The sequence below is a fragment of the Mchenga conophoros genome, linkage group LG16, assembly GCF_057382185.1.
Source record: "Mchenga conophoros isolate Kocher_MC1m ecotype Shallow Benthic linkage group LG16, M_conophoros_male_GT1.1, whole genome shotgun sequence".
NCBI classification, from domain to species: domain Eukaryota; kingdom Metazoa; phylum Chordata; class Actinopteri; order Cichliformes; family Cichlidae; genus Mchenga; species Mchenga conophoros.
In genome coordinates this window covers 1,161,770-1,180,235 of record NC_140541.1, presented here as the reverse complement: position 1 = coordinate 1,180,235, position 18,466 = coordinate 1,161,770, and the positions used below count along the sequence as shown (strand labels likewise).

At 43.3% G+C, this 18,466-nt stretch overlaps 1 protein-coding gene across 2 annotated transcripts in view; it reads left to right on the top strand.

The window, feature by feature from the left end:
• Window positions 1-526: 526 nt before the first annotated feature.
• Window positions 527-18,466, top strand: part of LOC146556045 (heat shock 70 kDa protein 12A-like) — a 70,752-nt gene continuing 52,812 nt past the window's right edge. Inside the window, exons 1-7 of one of the 2 annotated variants that reach the window (XM_085248672.1) lie at window positions 527-834; window positions 1,063-1,284; window positions 1,606-1,777; window positions 1,895-2,068; window positions 9,569-9,664; window positions 12,030-12,099; window positions 12,186-12,260. In XM_085248672.1, the coding sequence (XP_085104798.1) occupies window positions 553-834; window positions 1,063-1,284; window positions 1,606-1,777; window positions 1,895-2,068; window positions 9,569-9,664; window positions 12,030-12,099; window positions 12,186-12,260 (1,091 nt within the window). In that variant the 5' untranslated portion in view covers window positions 527-552. Of the gene's footprint in view, window positions 835-1,062; window positions 1,285-1,605; window positions 1,778-1,894; window positions 3,447-9,568; window positions 9,665-12,029; window positions 12,100-12,185; window positions 12,261-18,466 lie in introns of those variants that run through there. The other variant, XM_085248671.1, reaches the window with a different exon arrangement.

The following is an 18,466-nucleotide window of genomic DNA, read 5'->3' as shown; positions in this document are numbered from 1 at the left end:
CAGCTGCCTACATACTCTCACCACATGAGACCAGACATGTTCATGAACCAACAGGAACCCAGGACCCACTAAACCAGCTGATTGTTAGACAGTGTTAGACATTTTTCACTGAAGTTGTAATAATGAAGATATAATAATTCAATAATTCAACATGTCAATATATGGACTTAAAAATCATGAAGGGAGCAGCGCTAGTGGAATGGATGTGGGAGAATGTATAAAGCAGGAAAATTGGAGCGATAAATGTATTTAGCTGAAAAAAAAGACCACATCAAAGAGAGGGGAACCACAAGGGAACAAAGTCTCACAATTTTATTTCATTATATCATGTTAGGCATCACATGTAAAACACTGGAATGTGATCACAAAGTTACATTACCACATAGTGTATGATATGTAGGGGTGTTGTAGGCTCTTTCTGACAAATCAGCATCAATGCTACTGTGAAGAAAACTATGGGTGTGGCTTAGAGAATATTGTATAAATTCACAGTTACTACTGCTCATTACCACTTTCTTTCAACAAGCTCAACAAGTTGGATCTGTTGCTACAATGGGTGACTCATGCATTATAGCAATAGATTTTGGCACTGCATACAGTGGCTATGCCTACACTGTAGCATCCAAAGAAAAGCAAATTGATCCATTTTTGAAGAAGTGGGGAAAAGAACATGGATACGACACACCAAAGACCCCAACGTGCATTCTACTCAACGAACATGGAGAGTTTCTCAAGTTTGGTTATGATGCTAAAACAACGTACATGAACTTGCGTGGAGAAGAGGCAAAAACAAACTATTTCTTCCAAAACTTCAAAATGGACCTCTATAACACAGTAAGAGCAATTTCTTTTTGTACTGATTGCTTGTGCTTACAATTGTTTTTTACTTTAAAGCCTATAGTGAGTCAAAAACCACAGATTGACAGGGAAAAGTAATTACATTTTGTATGATTGCTAAACTTAGTGCTTAGTCAAAATCAGGTTAACAGGCATGTTAAATTATGTACATGGAAAAAGTTGGCAGATACAAACATCAACCAAAATCTTTTGAAATGTCTCCAGAAACTCAACAATGATGTGACAATTAAAGCTGCAAATGGGAAGTCAATGAAGGCCTTGAAAGTGTTCACAGAAGCTCTGAGATACCTGAAGGAAGACGCACTAAAAACCATCATTAATAATACAAGGAGGGAGTTCATAGCCTCTGATTTCACTTGGGTGCTGACTGTACCTGCCATTTGGGATCCTTCAGCAAAGCAGTTCATGAGAGAAGCTGCAACTCAGGTAACATCATCTTCTTATAATAGTTTGTATAAAAAGTGACAAAATCTGATTTAGTAATTTGTTTTATGAACAGTATATTGCATATTGTATATAGTATATGCATATTGCTGTGAAAAAAAGAAACAATTGCCACTAGAAAAAGTTTGTGGTGGAAGTGTAATAGGCCACACAAGTAAAATAAAGTAAAGCAACCAAAGAAGAACACAAACAAACATTGAAAAACCCGAAATAAATAATAATAAATGAATTGCATTTTATGAATACTTCATTGAGACAGAGCCATGATTTTTTTTTTTAATTGAGTTTTTATTTCACCGACAGGCAGGAATTGTGAGAAAAGAAACTGAGCACAACCTGATCATCGCACTGGAACCAGAGGCAGCCTCAGTCTGGTGTAAGAAGCTGCCAGCTGATGGCTTCATCACTCAGAACCATGATGAAGGATCACTGGATCAGTCTCCAGGAACACAGTTCATAGTGGTGGACTGTGGAGGTACTGTGTGTTACTCTGTTACACTCTGTCAGACATTCATCCACAGACATGCTGGAAACATATGACTGTGTCTGCCACTGCAGAAAGTCATTCTTTTCATTGTTTTTTGTGTTGCAGGTGGAACCATTGACATCACTGTTCATGAAGCCCTTGATGGAGGAGCCCTGAAGGAGCTGCACAAGGCCTCAGGAAATGATTTGGGAGGACAAACTGTGGACAGAAAATTCAAAGAGTTCCTCAGAGAAATCTTCAGTGATGGTGTCTGGGATGAATTTGAAGAAAACTTTCCCAGTGAGGTTCAAAGAGTGATGTATGAGTTTGTGTTTTTCAAACAGGTAGATGATGATATTCAGATGGCATGTCCATTTAAACTGGGAACACTGGCTCAGAAAAGACAGGAAATAGAACAGTTCTTTGAATCGGTGGAAGGTGCTTCCTGGGATGAGGGATCAATCAAAATCTCTAAAGGTAGACTAAGGTCTTTCTTTGCTGAGAGTCTGAAGGGCATCACTGATAGTCTCAGAGAAATCCTGAAGAAAGATCTAAACGTCAAGTACATTCTGTTAGTGGGGGGCTACGCGGAAAGCCAGATTCTACGTCAACATGTTATCGATCAGTTTGCTGACCAGTGTAAAGTCCTGTGTCCTTTTAGGCCCCAGGAAGCAATTGTAAAGGGAGCTGTGCAGTTTGGAAGAAACCCAGGTCTGGTGGCATCTCGAAAATCTGCCTTTACTTATGGGGTTTCTGTTTGTGAGAAGTTTGATGAGTCCAAGCATAAGAATGAAAAGAAATTAACAAATACAGAGGGTGAGTGGTGTAAAGACATATTTATGAAACTGGTGGAAGAAGGTGAAGACGTTTGCTGGAATGAAACTAGAAGTCACATCTTACAACCCTTAGAGAGCGACCAGAGAGCAGCAAATTTCACATTTTATCGCACAGAAAGAGAAATACTCTCTTATGTGGATGAATGGGGAGTAGATGAAGTTGGATCTTTTCTCGTTGACATGCCTGATGCTGCAGGGGGCATGAATCGAAAAGTCAAACTGGAAATCAAATTTGGCTCCACGGAGATAACAGCCACAGGTACCGACTTGATGTCTGGGATGACAAAATCTGTCAAGATTGATTTCATGACCAAAGCATGAAGATGTTTCAGAAACATGCAGAATGTGGCAGCTAGCTCAGTTGTTTCCTCTAATGGCCACATGAAAAAATGAAGCTAGAAACTAGAAGTCTCATGAAACTCCTTTGTCTTTTAATATGATCACAGGGTGGAAAGGGTTTATGATTTCATCTTTTTTAGTTTTAATTTTTATCATATTATGAATCCAATATACATTTTATATTAAATTATATATATTGTATATATTATATAAATATTTTACTTCTATTTGGCTGTTTTACACAACTGACAATAACACCTGACATGAATGTTTTATCAATTTGTTATGATGCAGATATCATAAAAAATCTAATGACGGACAATTTGAATTTTTTTAGTTGAGCAGTTCATTAATCTTGACTTGACTAAACCCATGAGATTATCTAACTTTAATGTAAGAACAGGAACATTAATTAAGCAATTTTCTGTTTGCTTTTAGAGTAGTACCTTGTTTTTATATTATCTACTGTAACAGAAGAGGTGCTAATTAAATCACTGTTCTGTTTGCTTCTTCATGATGAAAAACATTGTGCCTGTGTGCATGTGTTGTTTTGTGGGGATGTGTTGGTAAGGGAAACAAGAACAGATAATGTTTTCAATGGTCATGAGAATTTGCATATTAATGCATATTTGCATATTAATAAGCAAGGAACTGACCTCACAGCGCTGATCCCACTGGGTGGCACTGTCACTTGGTGTTCGCTCTCCCTGCAGCAGAGTATTACTTCCTCTTTCAGTTCCAACACACAGTGGTGTTTTTGAGTAGCTTATCTACATAGCAATTTAATTAAAACCGGATAACTTCTTCTTTCATAGTATAATCTTCACGTCGTTCATCCAAAGCACATTATCTGTGTACTCACTCCTTAATATATAGTCAAAGTATTCACTCACTGTGTCTTCACTATTTCGATAGCTTAGCTTACCTTGTAGCCGACTCGCTAGCACCATGGCTACTTCACCTACTTCCCTCCTGCACGTTCCTGCTCATTGCGTCAGATGTTTATGGTTTAATGGTTTAATTATTTATATAGCACATTTAATTACAACAGGAGCGTTGACCAAAGTGATGTACAAGAATACAGCATACATAGCAAAATAACTTAGAGTATTGATAGCAAATACCAAATATGAATTAACAAATAACTCTCATGCTGTATTAAAAGCCAGTAAATAAAAATGCATTCTAAGATAAGATTTAAAAAGATTGACAGTGGGAGCCTGTCTGATGTATAGGGGTAAATTATTCCACAGCTTAGGCGCTACGACTGCAAATGCTCGATCGCCTCTATGAACCAGCCTTGACCTTGGTACGGCTAAAAGCAAAAGATCACTTGATCTAAGAGATGTAAAGGGGTTATAAGTCTGCAAGAAGTCAGACAAATACCCGGGAGCCTGTCCATTCAGGGCTTTGTAAGTCAACAATAAAATTTTAAAGTTAATTCTGAAGCGGACAGGGAGCCAATGAAGAGAGGCGAGCACCGGGGAAATGTGTTCACATCTTTTAGTACGTGTCAGAAGACGAGCTGCAGCATTCTGGACCAACTGCAGCCTTGTCAGGCAGGTCTGGCTAACTCCAGAATATAAGGAGATACAATAGTCCAGCTGGGATATAATAAAAGCATGAATCGCTCGTTCAAAGTTTTTAAAAGATAAAAATGATTCTTAGATAAAAGCCTCAGTTTGAAGAAGGACCACTGTACGACTGAGCTAATTTGTTTTCAAAGGTGAAATTGCTGTCAAATATAACCCCCATATTTTTGGCATGTGATTTGACAAAAGGCTCAAGACTGTGCAGGTTAAAATTACAGGTGCTGGTATTGCCGCTTGGTCCAAAAATTAGCACTTCGGTTTTGTTCACATTGAAGTTAAGGAAGTTAGAGGCCATCCAAGCTTTAACTTCACCGAGACACTGAAGTAAAGGTTCTAGTGAGGCAGGACTGTTTCCCTTCAGTTGAAGATAGATCTGAGTATCATCGGCATATGAATGAAAACAAATGTTATATTTTCTAAAAATTAGACCTAGAGAAACCATATACATGGAGAACAATATTGGCCCCAGTATAGATCCCTGGGGAACACCACAAGTAAGGGGAGCTGAGGAAGAGATAAAATCACCAACGCTCACAGAGAAGGTCCTATCAGACAGGTATGACCTGAACCACTCTAATGGGGTGCCCTTTACCCCACAATGCTCCAACCGTGAGATTAAAATGCTGTGGTCAACAGTATCAAAGGCAGCGGTCAGATCTAAAAGCAGAAGCACAGCTGAGTCACCTGGGTCAGTGGCTAATAAAAGATCATTAAGAACTTTTAAAAGTGCAGATTCTGTGCTATGAAGAGTTTTAAAACCAGACTGAAACCTCTCAAGAACATTGTGCCTGTTTACAAAAGATTGCAGCTGAACAAACACAATATTTTCCAAAATTTTCGACAAGAAGGTGAGCTTTGAAATAGGCCTGAAGTTAGTGAGGACAGAGGAGTCAAGATTAGGTTTTTTGAGTACAGGCTGTACAACAGCATGTTTAAAGCAGGCTGGCTGCTATTAAAAATAGCTAAGATGTCAGAGCTTACAACCTTAAAAATCTTTATTAGAAGATGTGTTGGAATAATGTCATTTGGACACGATGATGTCTTAGTGCCACTTCCTCCACCTGATCAATACAGGGAGTGCAGAATTATTAGGCAAGTTGTATTTTTGAGGAATAATTTTGTTATTGAACAACAACCATGTTCTCAATGAACCCAAAAAACTCATTAATATCAAAGCTGAATGTTTTTGGAAGAAGTTTTTAGTTTGTTTTTAGTTTGAGCTATTTTAGGGGGATATCTGCAGAGATGGGCAGTACTGTAATCAGATTATTTTTTTCAAGTAACGAGTAAAGTAAGGGATTACTATTGCAAAAACGGTAATTAGATTACTGTTACTTTCCCATATTAAGGCTGCGTTACTCCGTTTCTAAAACCGTGATTTTTTTGCGAGAATATCTCACGACAGTGACGTAAGCGAGTGCGCCGTTAGTGACAACAGCTGTGTGCAGATCAACAATGGATCACATATCGATTGTGGGAGAGAGTTTGAGCGTGCAGCGTTTAAAGCGTGGAAGTACTGACCTTACTTTGAGTTTGATGGATTATGTAGAAAAAGTAGAATTGGGCTAAAAGATCTATCGCTTTATCACCTCTTCAGGTTGTAAATCATGTTTTAAAAAAGTAACTAAGTAACTAAGTAATTAATTACTTTTGAAAATAAGTAATCAGTAACGTAACGGGATTACTTTTTGGGGAAGTAATCAGTAATTAGTTACTGATTACTTTTTTTTAAGTAACTTGACCAACACTGGATATCTGTGTGTGCAGGTGACTATTACTGTGCATAATTATTAGGCAACTTAACAAAAAACATATATACCCATTTCAATTATTTATTTTTACCAGTGAAACCAATATAACATCTCCACATTCACAAATATACATTTCTGACATTCAAAAACAAAACAAAACCAAATCAGCGACCAATATAGCCACCTTTCTTTGCAAGGACACTCAAAAGCCTGCCATCCATGGATTCTGTCAGTGTTTTGATCTGTTCACCATCACCATTGCGTGCAGCAGCAACCACAGCCTCCCAGACACTGTTCAGAGAGGTGTACTGTTTTCCCTCCTTGTAAATCTCACATTTGATGATGGACCACAGGTTCTCAATGGGGTTCAGATCAGGTGAACAAGGTGGCCATGTCATTAGTTTTTCTTCTTTTATACCCTTTCTTACCAGCCACGCTGTGGAGTACTTGGACGCGTGTGATGGAGCATTGTCCTGCATGAAAATCACGTTTTTCTTGAAGGATGCAGACTTCTTCCTGTACCACTGCTTGAAGAAGGTGTCTTCCAGAAACTGGCAGTAGGACTGGGAGTTGAGCTTGACTCCATCCTCAACCCGAAAAGGCCCCACAAGCTCATCTTTGATGATACCAGCCCAAACCAGTACTCCACCTCCACCTTGCTGGCGTCTGAGTGGGACTGGAGCACTCTGCCCTTTACCAATCCAGCCACGGGCCCATCCATCTGGCCCATCAAGACTCACTCTCATTTCATCAGTCCATAAAACCTTAGAAAAACCAGTCTTGAGATATTTCTTGGCCCAGTCTTGACGTTTCAGCTTGTGTGTCTTGTTCAGTGGTGGTCGTCTTTCAGCCTTTCTTACCTTGGCCATGTCTCTGAGTATTGCACACCTTGTGCTTTTGGGCACTCCAGTGATGTTGCAGCTCTGAAATATGGCCAAACTGGTGGCAAGTGGCATCTTGGCAGCTGCACGCTTGACTTTTCTCAGTTCATGGGCAGTTATTTTGCGCCTTGGTTTTTCCACACGCTTCTTGCGACCCTGTTGACTATTTTGAATGAAACGCTTGATTGTTCGATGATCACGCTTCAGAAGCTTTGCAATTTTGAGACTGCTGCATCCCTCTGCAAGATATCTCACTATTTTTGACTTTTCTGAGCCTGTCAAGTCCTTCTTTTGACCCATTTTGCCAAAGGAAAGGACGTTGCCTAATAATTATGCACACCTGATATAGGGTGTTGATGTCATTAGACCACACCCCTTCTCATTACAGAGATGCACATCACCTAATATGCACATCACCTAATATGCTTAATTGGTAGTAGGCTTCCTGATCCCCAAGGATCCCCAGAAGAGACTGGTCCTATCCAAATACCAGCCAATAACCTGCCTCGGTACCACATAGAAGCTCCTGTCAGGCATCATAGCAGCTAAGATAAACAGGCACGTGGCTTGACACATGAGCAGGAATACCAGAGGAGAAACACTGGCTTCTGGTAGACATAGCAGTCACCCAAGACTGATTACCTGAAGGCCTATGACTCGATGCTCTACACATGGATCCTAGAACTATATAAGATCAACGGGACCCTAAAAGCCTTCATCAGAAACTCAATGGGGATGTGGTGTACAACACTAGAGGCCAACTTCAAGCCAATAGCACAAGTCACCATCCATCATTTAGACTGGAGAAGTGTAGTCTGATGGTAACAAGAGAAGGAAGGTAGTCAGAGGGGACTGAGGGGATCGTGCTACCAGAAGGCAACATGTAGACACTGAGGACAGTTACAAGTACCTGGGGATCCCACAGGCAAATGGGAAAGACTAGGAAAGCTGCAACCACCAAGTACCTGCAGAGGGTCAGGCAAGTCTTGAGGAGTCAGCTGAATGGTCAGAACAAGATCTAGGCTGTCAACGCCTACAACCTGTTGGCGATCAGGTACCCTGCTGGGATAATAAGGTGACCAAACGAGGAGATAGAAGCCACTGACAATAAGACAAGGAAGCTCCTTACCGGGCATGGAGGGCTTCACCCCAAGTCAAGCATCCTGAGACACTAAGTGGAAGGAAGGAGGCCCGGGACTACTGAATGTCAGAACCACAGTCCAGGATGAGACAACGAACATCCACGAGTACATCAGGAAGATGACTATAACTGACCACGTGCTTAGTGAATACTTCAGTGCCAAGTATAGCCTGGAAGTCCTAAGGTCAAAATGGGAGACGCACCCTAGGGCGGTCAAAAATGACTGAGCTAAGATCCTGTGGGACTTTTAGATACACATGGACAAACTGGTGATGGCAAACGAACCAGACATAGTAGTGGTGGACAACTAGAGATAGCCGCAGTAATAGGTGTAGCTATTAGAGATGGACCGATACCGATACGTAATATCGGATCAGTCCATCTCTAGTAGCTATACCAGCAATGTCAGGAAGAAGGAACACAAGAAGCTGGAGAAGTACCACCGGCTGAGAAAAGAACTCGAAAAATGTGGAAGGTGAAGCTAACAGTGGTTCCAGTGGTAACTGGAGCAGTGACTCCCAAGCTAGGCAAGTGGCTCCAGCAGATCCCAGGAACAACATTGGAGATCTCTGTCCAGAAGGATACTGTCCTAGGAACAGTAAAATACTGAGCAGGACCCTGAAGCTCACAGGCCCACAGGGGCATTTGTTGTGTTTGGAATTGAATTGCTTCTTACTGTGGAAATGGTGTGGAACAGTGACATAGTGGTGGAGTGGTGATTTAGTGTACGGGGGAAGTGCATTAAAGTAAGAGTGCTTTACATAAAGCTTGATCTGGTCATAAAGACTTTCTTCTATGCTTAGTGGTTGCAGTGGCACAGGTTTCAGAGACAGGAAAACACAGTCTAAATGCACACAGTCCAACCAGCTCGTTTTGTTTCAGAAATTCAATTAAGTTTTATTTATATAATGCCAAATCATAAGAGCAGTCACCTCAAGGGTAAAGACATTAATGCAGAGGGAAGCCCGTCAGTCAAATGAACCCCTTTGAGCTGTAAGAAATGTAACCAGGTCATAGATGGAAGAAATCTGACAACAGTGTGCCAGGAGACATGAACCTCTGCCTGTTGTGCTTGAGCAGGTTTTTGCAGGACTGTCATTAGCCTGGAAATCAGAGTGTTCCCTATGATGCATTGTTTCCAGGCAGTGACTCCACTGTCATCATTTTTTAGAAGGCACAAAGTGGCTGGAGAGCAAAAAATCATTAAAGAAACACTGGAAAACCCATTAAAGTACTCTTTTTCTATCTCTCTCTCTACAGGAATTAAAGTGATAGGTGGCGTGAAGGAGCTAACAGGAGAGGAGTTTGGAGTCTACGTCAAACGGATTTTACCAGGCGGCCTTGCTTCAACTGATGGTAAGACTTGAAATCCAGAAACCTTTGGTCAGGGTGTGCTAGAACAGCACAGTCTCCCATTTGAATTTAGACTCGTTACTTTGACCCCCAACACAGAAGATAATATTTCTAGAACAAAGGCAGTAAAAGTTTCTACTTCAGCCTCTGAATTGGGGCGATAAGAAAAAGAGAAAATACTTGTGGGACTATAAATGTTCAGTCATTCTCCAACATCTCTGTTGGAGAATGACTGAACATTTATAGGCTCTATGTGAAGCAGTATTACTGAATGGGTAATTCCTGAATATTTCCCAGAAAGTTCAAAAGAGGTGAAGAGGACCAAGGTGGCTTGGCCTATAGAAAAGCCACATAACAGTACAGCAGTTATTTGTGGACATTTCCATTGTCTCCTCCGATATTTCACAGCAACATCTTGAACATGTCGGTTGAGACCAAGCATGCAGTCAGCAGCGGTGCTGGTGTTATTTTAAATGCACAAATCCTTTGTTTGTGCCTTTACTACATAATGTAGAAATTTAGCGAGCCCTTGTGCTAAATTTTCCCATTCATGAAGATCATGTGAATGACTCCAAAAGCCAAAGAATAGAAATGAATGTTGACAGTGGCCTGACTGAAGACCTTTGCAGTGAGAACAAGTATTTTTGGAGCATCTCCTGTGAGTATTAAAACATGAATAATATACACCACAAGATTGTCTTGGCCTACTTTTTGTGTATCGCACCATGAATGATGGATATAGGGCAAAGAGAGAAGTGTCTGTAAAAATTGTTGTTTGTTTCTTACAGCTTGTCCAGATGCTTGACTTTAGTTAGGCCACATTCTTCTTCAGCTGCTGGTATACAGATCAAAGGGTTTTGCTGTATTGTCGCAGTGCTGGTCTCTTCCTGACCCACCAGTCTGACATTTAAACTGCAGTCAGAAGAGCTGAGCTCACAGTTCACATCCCCGACTCCTCACTAAGAGTTTCATGTCAATTCCAAGTGAGTTCACACTAAAATCAGAATCGTGTTTATTGGCCAAGTATATGTGCAGGCACATACAGGGAATTTGGTTCCGGTAGATGGTGGCTCTCAAGCACAGCAATGTAAATCACACACACACACACACACACACACACACCACACACACACACACCACACACGTGTCTATATATACACATTACACATACATACACAAAGCTGTGTAAACCAACTATAAATAACGAATCTAAACTTATATACATAAAATACAGAAATGAATGAGGTGGAATGAATACTACAAATGTACATACGTTGCAGCTGCAGTCTGGCAGTGGGAGCAGTGTGACAGGTCAACTGTTTAGGAAGGAGATGGCGAGGGGAAAGAAACTGTTCCTGTGTCGGGTGGTCCTGGTCTGCAGGCTTCTGTACCGTCTGCCAGAGGGCAGCAGATCAAAGAGTCTGTGTGCAGGGTGTGAGGGGTCTGTGATGATTTTCCCTGCCCGTTTCCTGGTTCTTGAGAGGTACAGATCCTGGATGGAGGGCAGGGGGGTGCCGATGATCCTTTCTGCTGCCAAAAATGTGCAAGATGTTGCTGTTTAACTCATAACTGAGTCTCATGTTGGTTTAAAGCTGAGGTACGCAGCATGTTTGGTGTCACTAGAGGGAAAAAAATCCATCATAACCATTCAGCATGTCTGTCAGACATCTATCTCAGTGAACACAGTCTTTGAAGGGGCCAGATAAATGTTACCATGAGCAGGTTCAGAATACGGCACACAATGTGCAGAATCAAAGTCCTCAGCATCAAACGGATGGTCTTTAATCCCAGTGGAACTCTCTACAGTCTTCTTGTTCTCATTTACTGTACAAGGATATTTGGCCTGCAGACTAGGGTGGAGCCACGGATCAAACCACCAAGTAGATGTAGATGACTTGCTCTACCTCCTGAGCTACAGCCACCCCCCATGGCTGGATGGACTTCATATCATAAATCCTTTTTTCTGTAAGACACATCCATGGGTCCTATAGGATATAAGGCAAAAAGAGAGTTCATTTAGTTCCAGTGAATTTGAAAGGGAATATTTCCATTACTTCTTGATACAGTAATGGATAATTGTTATTGATTTAGAAATAACTGAGCATGAATAACTTGAGCTTTTTATATAATATTATATTGCATTATATTATTATTTTATTTATATTTATATATTTATATTATATCATTATATATTGTATTATATTTCAAACTACCCTGGCAGCTCTTGACAACACTTTCTTTAAAGATATAACACGTTTTGGGGTCAACCCGAAAGAAAGAAAGAAAGAAACATCCAAAATGAACCACTGCTGTCCAGCTGACAGCTCCCCTCTGGACTTGGATGTAATCTGTGTTTAACCTTTCACAGGAAACCTGATGCCAGGGGACCAGATCTTGGAAGTGAATGGGGACAGCCTAGTAGGTGTCACAAGTGAAAGGTAATCTGCTAAAGTCACTGCTCTCATGTTAACAGTAGTGATGCTGGAAGACAATCTGTGTAAATGTCTTTGCATGTGTTTCACAGAGCTGTGGATATCTTGAGAGCAGCCTCTGCAACCAATCACATGCGACTTCTTGTAGCCAGAGATGAGGAAGCAAAGTAAGCAGAAGTCTGTCTACAGTCCTGTGTGTTAATGCCACTGTTTCTCTGCAGACTATAAAAATGAGCTTGTATGTGGTAGTCAAAATCATTTTTTTTGCCCTAAACAGCAGTGCTGCCCCCTGAATGCTGTTCAAAAAGGAGTACTGTCTTGGTTTACTGTAGGTCCTGCTTTTGTAGAGGGCCCAAAGGTTCTGTGAGTGATGTCAGGGAGCCAGGCAATTAAATGATCAGTTCTCAGGCCTTGCTGTCTAGTCGAGCAGTGGAGTATTTGGATGCATTTCATGATGCCTACAGAAAGACCATGAACTTGCACCTGCACAACTGTTTAAAGGGAATCAAACTCCCAGCAGGTTTGAGAGTTGATTATTAAATCCTTCCTTAAGCCACAAAGTTTACTATGGACTATCTGTAGTGCTGGCAATGCAGAGCGAGTGCCTGTGGTTTGTGGCTGGATTAGTGATGCAGCCACAGGCCGATGTATCTGGTCCATCCAGTCATCCACCCATTCACACACACATTCACACACTGGTGATGGCAAGCTTGTAGCCACAGCCACCCTGGGGCGCACTGACAGAGGCGAGGCTGCCGGACACTGGCGCCACCGGGCCCTCTGACCACCACCAGTAGGCAACGGGTGAAGTGTCTTGCCCAAGGACACAACGACCGAGCCTGTCCAAGCCGGGGCTCGAACCGGCAACCTTCCGAATTACAAGGCGAACTCCCAACTCATGAGCCACGATCACCCCGGGTGTCACTAGGGGTGGGTTTAAAAAATCAATTTCCCTGATTTCATTTTGAATTATGCATTCATTAAATCCTGAATCGATTTTTAAATATTTATGTATTTTACCAGAAATGCCAGAATCTCAGGTTAAAGCTCACAAAACTATTTCAACAATCACCAAACAGCTAAAACAGTAAATGAGAGCAGGTAAACAAGTTCCCTTCAAAAATGTAAACACAGAGCGTGGAGCTCCCCCGTTCTACTCACAGATTCTGATGCTGCAGGTGTTGGGTCTGTGTTTCCACAAGCCCCGCTAGTTTATAAACGTATTCTCGTTAACGACAAAAACAAGACAAACATCTTTTACTTGCTAGCAAGGGAGGCCCCGGCCGGTGTCTCAGAAAGCACTCTGAATCCTACCGTAGACTGACCCCAACAACGGCCTCCTCTTGCTGCCTTTTATTGGCATGACAGTTACAATACAACACAAGCACCTCCCACCGCAAAACCCCCAAATGGTTCTAAGACAAGGCACTGTGTGTGTGTGTGTGTGTGTGTGTGTGTGTGTGTGTGTGTGTATTTGAGTGAGTGTGTGAGAATGTGTGTCTCTCTGTGTGTCTGTGTGCGTGACTTCCAACTGTTTCTTTCTTTATTCTTTTTTTTAAGGATGAAGTTTTTATCCACGTTTTTATTTTATTCTTTTTTTTAGTGAGAAAGGGCACTTAAAAAGAGAAAGAGAAAAAAAAGAAGAGAAAACAAGCAAAAAAAAACAGAGCAACATACTAAACACAACACCATCACGTTAATCTAGCTAAGTGTAAACAGCAGTAAATACTAAATACTGAATGTTGTTGATAGAGGTGTAGTTTATGTCTATGAACAGCGAACACCCGTGTGCACACCTGTGTGGATCAGCGCGCTTGTATTCAAAAGGTTTCCCCATGTCATGGTCTGCTAGAGCAGACTCTGTATTCCTCGTCCACACGTAAATGCAAAAAAAGAGTTTTAAAAAAAATCTCAGTTTTCGGTGATTCGAAACGTCGTTTATGTGTGGACGAAACAGCTGCGTTTTAAAAAATACCGTGTAGGTGTGGACATAGCATAAAAGAGTTAGTAGTTTATTTTCTTACTATCTGTAATTTATTGCAGATTACTTGTATTTGCTTAATTGTTTACTAAATGTTTGAGCTGTGAAATAAATCGCAATGGAGCAAAATATGGTTGTGTGTGGTTGGAGGATGTGTGCGTGCGTGTGCATGCACATGGGGGGGGAGCGAACATTTTTCTTGTAAAACAAAGGGGGGCCCAGCAAAAAAAGTTTGGGAACCACTGTGCTAGAGGATGTAGAGAGCCATAGCCCCGTCCCCCAGGGCATGAAGCAGGCATGGAGGCGATCCAGCCTCCAGACATCCAGAGGCCCCAGAGTACGAGAGGCCAAGGGGGACCACCGGAGGGGCATCTGTGCCACCCTCCCCTCCTGGGAAGAGCTGAGGAGAGCCCCAGATGAGGGGTCACCCAGTAGCCACGGAGCAGAAGCCAGAGGGGGCTGCAGTGGCGTGCCCGCCGGCTCTGCCGGCAGCCAGCTGTGCCAGAGTGAACCGAGCCGCAGGCCCGGAGGCCCGAGGGCCCCCTTTGCCCCAGGAAGAGGCCTGACCGACCAACAGGCACCAGGCCCCACCAAGTAGTCACCGGGAGTGAGCTGGTACATACCTGAGCGCCCAGCCCCGGACACCAAGAACCACCAACGTACCGACCCCTGAGGGCATCAGTTACCGGCAGGGAGTTTGGTGAGGGGAGATAGGCCTTGGAGGGCCTGGGAGTTCCCAGAGAGGTGGAGTCTAAGACCCGACCTGACATATAGACACAGACAAACAGGCACACACAGACACAAACATGCATTCCCACCCTCATGCACACATATACAAATACTCAGCACTCACTCAACGTAGGGATAGACATACATGGACACTGTACACGCAATCACACTCCCCAAACAAACTCTATACCCCGGGTCCAGGTACCCTCACCCCTGGAGGGGGAAACGGCACCTAGACCCAGGAGATGTTACCCTTTCCCCCGGGGTGAAGGCAAGCAGACCGCCCCAGGCTCCACAGCAGCAGGGAGGCCCCGCATCCCAGATCCCAATTGGACGGCCAACACCTTCTCCCAGCCCCCCCGCCCCGATGGCCAGCAGAGAACAGGGGTGTGTGAAGACCCCATACCTCCCCCCTCTAGCTCATGTGTAGTGTTGCTGCGTGTTGTTCTAAGGTGGATTTAAAACACGGGAGAGCATGGTGCTGCTGCCAGAGAGCAGCAGGTGTTAGCACGGCCCCTCCCGAGAACCCTCAATGTCTACATGGATTTAAAATTGAGAGGTGGGCACAGGCGCCAGAGGTGGGGTTGAATACACAGACCGTCCACTGGACGCCGTTAACGTGCCCACCCTCAAGGCCCTATATGTATGTGTTATGAGACTGTGAGTAATGTGGATGTCTAAGTTGTGGAATAAAATTGAGGCACAGGTTGCCAGAAGGGGACGGGGGGGGGGACGGGGGGGGGAATGCCTCCCCTGCACCCTGGTGACACACCCGCACCCCAAGGCCCTACTTGAGTGGGTGGGTGTGTTGGAGCGGGAAGAGGGAGGCAGCCTGGGATGGGGAGGAAAAGAAGTGAGGAGCAAGATGCCCCTCCCTGGGGCCAGCTCCCCCGCTGACCCCAATAGGCACCCCCGTCCTTCGGCACCCACCAAGGCAAGGGAGCCCAGGCCCATCAAGATCTGGGCCTACGGCAGCAGGACCGCCCAGCCCCATAGGACCCGGGGCAGCCCAGGTCCTGCAGCCCCCTCTGGCTTCTGCTCCGTGGCTACTGGGTGACCCCTCATCTGGGGCTCTCCTCAGCTCTTCCCAGGAGGGGAGGGTGGCACAGATGCCCCTCCGGTGGTCCCCCTTGGCCTCTCGTACTCTGGGGCCTCTGGATGTCTGGAGGCTGGATCGCCTCCATGCCTGCTTCATGCCCTGGGGGACGGGGCTATGGCTCTCTACATCCTCTAGCACAGTGGTTCCCAAACTTTTTTTGCTGGGAAACTGTACCCACCCTAACATTTAATCATCTCCCAGACTGCACAAGACAGTAGAGACCCAGGTTAAGTTTATTCCCCACCTCTCCTATACTCTCCCCCACCTGCAGAGTGGACTCCTGCAAGGATGGAACAAACTCCCTGTCAGTTGAAGAGCCCCCTAGTTAGGCAGATGCGCCAGAGGCCCCCTGCGCCAGGGCTGAGCCCCCATGCACCCACCCGCCCACAACCTTGGTGACACACCAACAGCCCCCAAGGCCCAGCCAGAGCCCCAGCACAGAGGCGAAGCACCCCCGAACCCCAAGCCCCCACACCTACCCCGGATTCACTCAGGGGCAGTCAGGCTACCAGGCCAGTAACCTACGTCCGCCAGCCCAGACCCTCCCCAGCCCTGCTGCGCGCAGCCACAAGGAGAACACCCTCTAAGAGCAACCAGAGCCACTAACCAGGTTATGACCACAACCCCTGGGTTAAGCCCTCCAAGGATAACGTCCCTAGGGATTCTCCAGACGCCCTAAGCACGTCCCTACCTCCATATCAACCACAATGGCGAAGGCGGGACCAAACCATGACCCCCCACCCCCGCTAGGTGATGGCGCCTATCTGGTTATTCCAGATAGGTGTACGTTTGCATGGGATTAATGAAGACTCCGTTATTTTTAGAAACTCCCACCATGCTGTTAGAGAAGAGCTGATGTTGATGCTTTTGAACCATTCATGTCTTTTGATGTTTGAGCTGATAAATGGTAGGTCTGAGATCTCTAGATCCATGCATAGTGCCTGTTCAACATCTAGCCAGGGCTCATCTAAGAAGGTACGTTTTAACCATCCTGAGATGAACTGAAGCCTGTTGGCTAAGAAATATTGTTGAAAATAAGGCAGTTCTAATCCTCCTTTATCCTTGGTTCTTTGAAGTGTTTTTAAGATGATACACGGAGGTTTATCTTTTCAAAGGAATTTAGAATTATACGAATCCAGAGATCTGAACCAATCTTGTGATGGTTTGTTTGGGATCATTAAAAATAAGTAATTTATTTTTGGCAAGATCATCATTTTTATAGAGATTTCCAACTAGTCAGATCGCCTTCTACTTTCTTTAGAAGTGGGATGTGGTTTAATTTTGTTAAGTCTAAAAGCTTAGGAGAAACATTAATACCTAAATATTTAATATTTCCGGATTGCAGTGGGGCAGAGGAAGAATTATGGAAGGAGCAGTTAATTGGAAGAACTGTAGATTTTGACCAGTTAATTGAATAATCTGAAACTCTTGAAAACCAGTTTATTAGAGTAATTACCTGAGAAAGGTTGGTTTGTGAGTTTTGGGGAAAAAGCAACACATCATCTGCATAGAGACTGATTTTATGTTCTACGTTCTTACATTTTATGCCCTTAATTGTTGTAGCCTGTCTAAATGCTGCTGCTAGAGGTTCGATAAAAATTGCAAACAGTGAAGGGTAGAGTGGGCATCCCTGCCTGGTGCCCCTCAGGAGACAGAAGCTGGAGGATGTCTGGTCATTTGTTCTGACACAAGCTGTTGGGGAATTATATAATATTTTTAACCAGTTAATGAAAGAGGATCCAAAACCAAATTTGTGTAAAGTTGCAAATAAAAATTTCCAGTTAACTCTGTCAAATGCTTTTTCTGCCTCTAGAGATAATATTGTGGTTTCAATGTTTTTACTGTATGAGTAGTCTATTAAATTAAGTAATCTACGAGTGTTTGTTGATGAGTGCCTATCTTTTATGAAACCAGTTTGGTCAGGATGAATTAAGAGGGGGGTTATTTTCTCCAGTCTCTTTGAGAGAGCTTTGCAGATTATTTTGAGGTCTACATTTATAAGGGATATTGAACGATAGCTTGAGGGAAATAAAGGGTCTTTGCCTGGTTTTATCAGGAGACTAATGTTGGCAGAATTCATATTTGGTGGTAGTCTGCCATTTTCCTCGATTTCCTGCAACATTCCGTGAAATACTGGTGCCAGAATTGTCCAGAATTCTTTGTAGAATTCTGCAGGGAAGCCGTCTGGACCTGGAGCCTTATTATTGGGCGTACTTATCAGGGCTTCCTGGAATTCACTTGGCGTCAGTGGCGAATCCAATGCCATTGCTTGACTGTCTAGTAATTTTGGAAGAGTTACTTTGTCAAAAAACTGATCAATATCATTTTTAGATGGGTTTATTTGTGGTGAATATAGAGTTTCATAGAAATCTCTAAAAATGTTGTTTATTCTTCCAGGGTCATATATTGTGTTTCCAGATAAATCTTGAACACCCAATATAGTTTTTTTCTTTATTTATTTTTAACTGGTTAGCTAGAAATCAACCTGATTTGTTACTGTGTTCAAAGTTCTGCAAGCGAAGTCTTTGTACTAGGAATTGTGTTGTTTTTATTAATAATTTAAT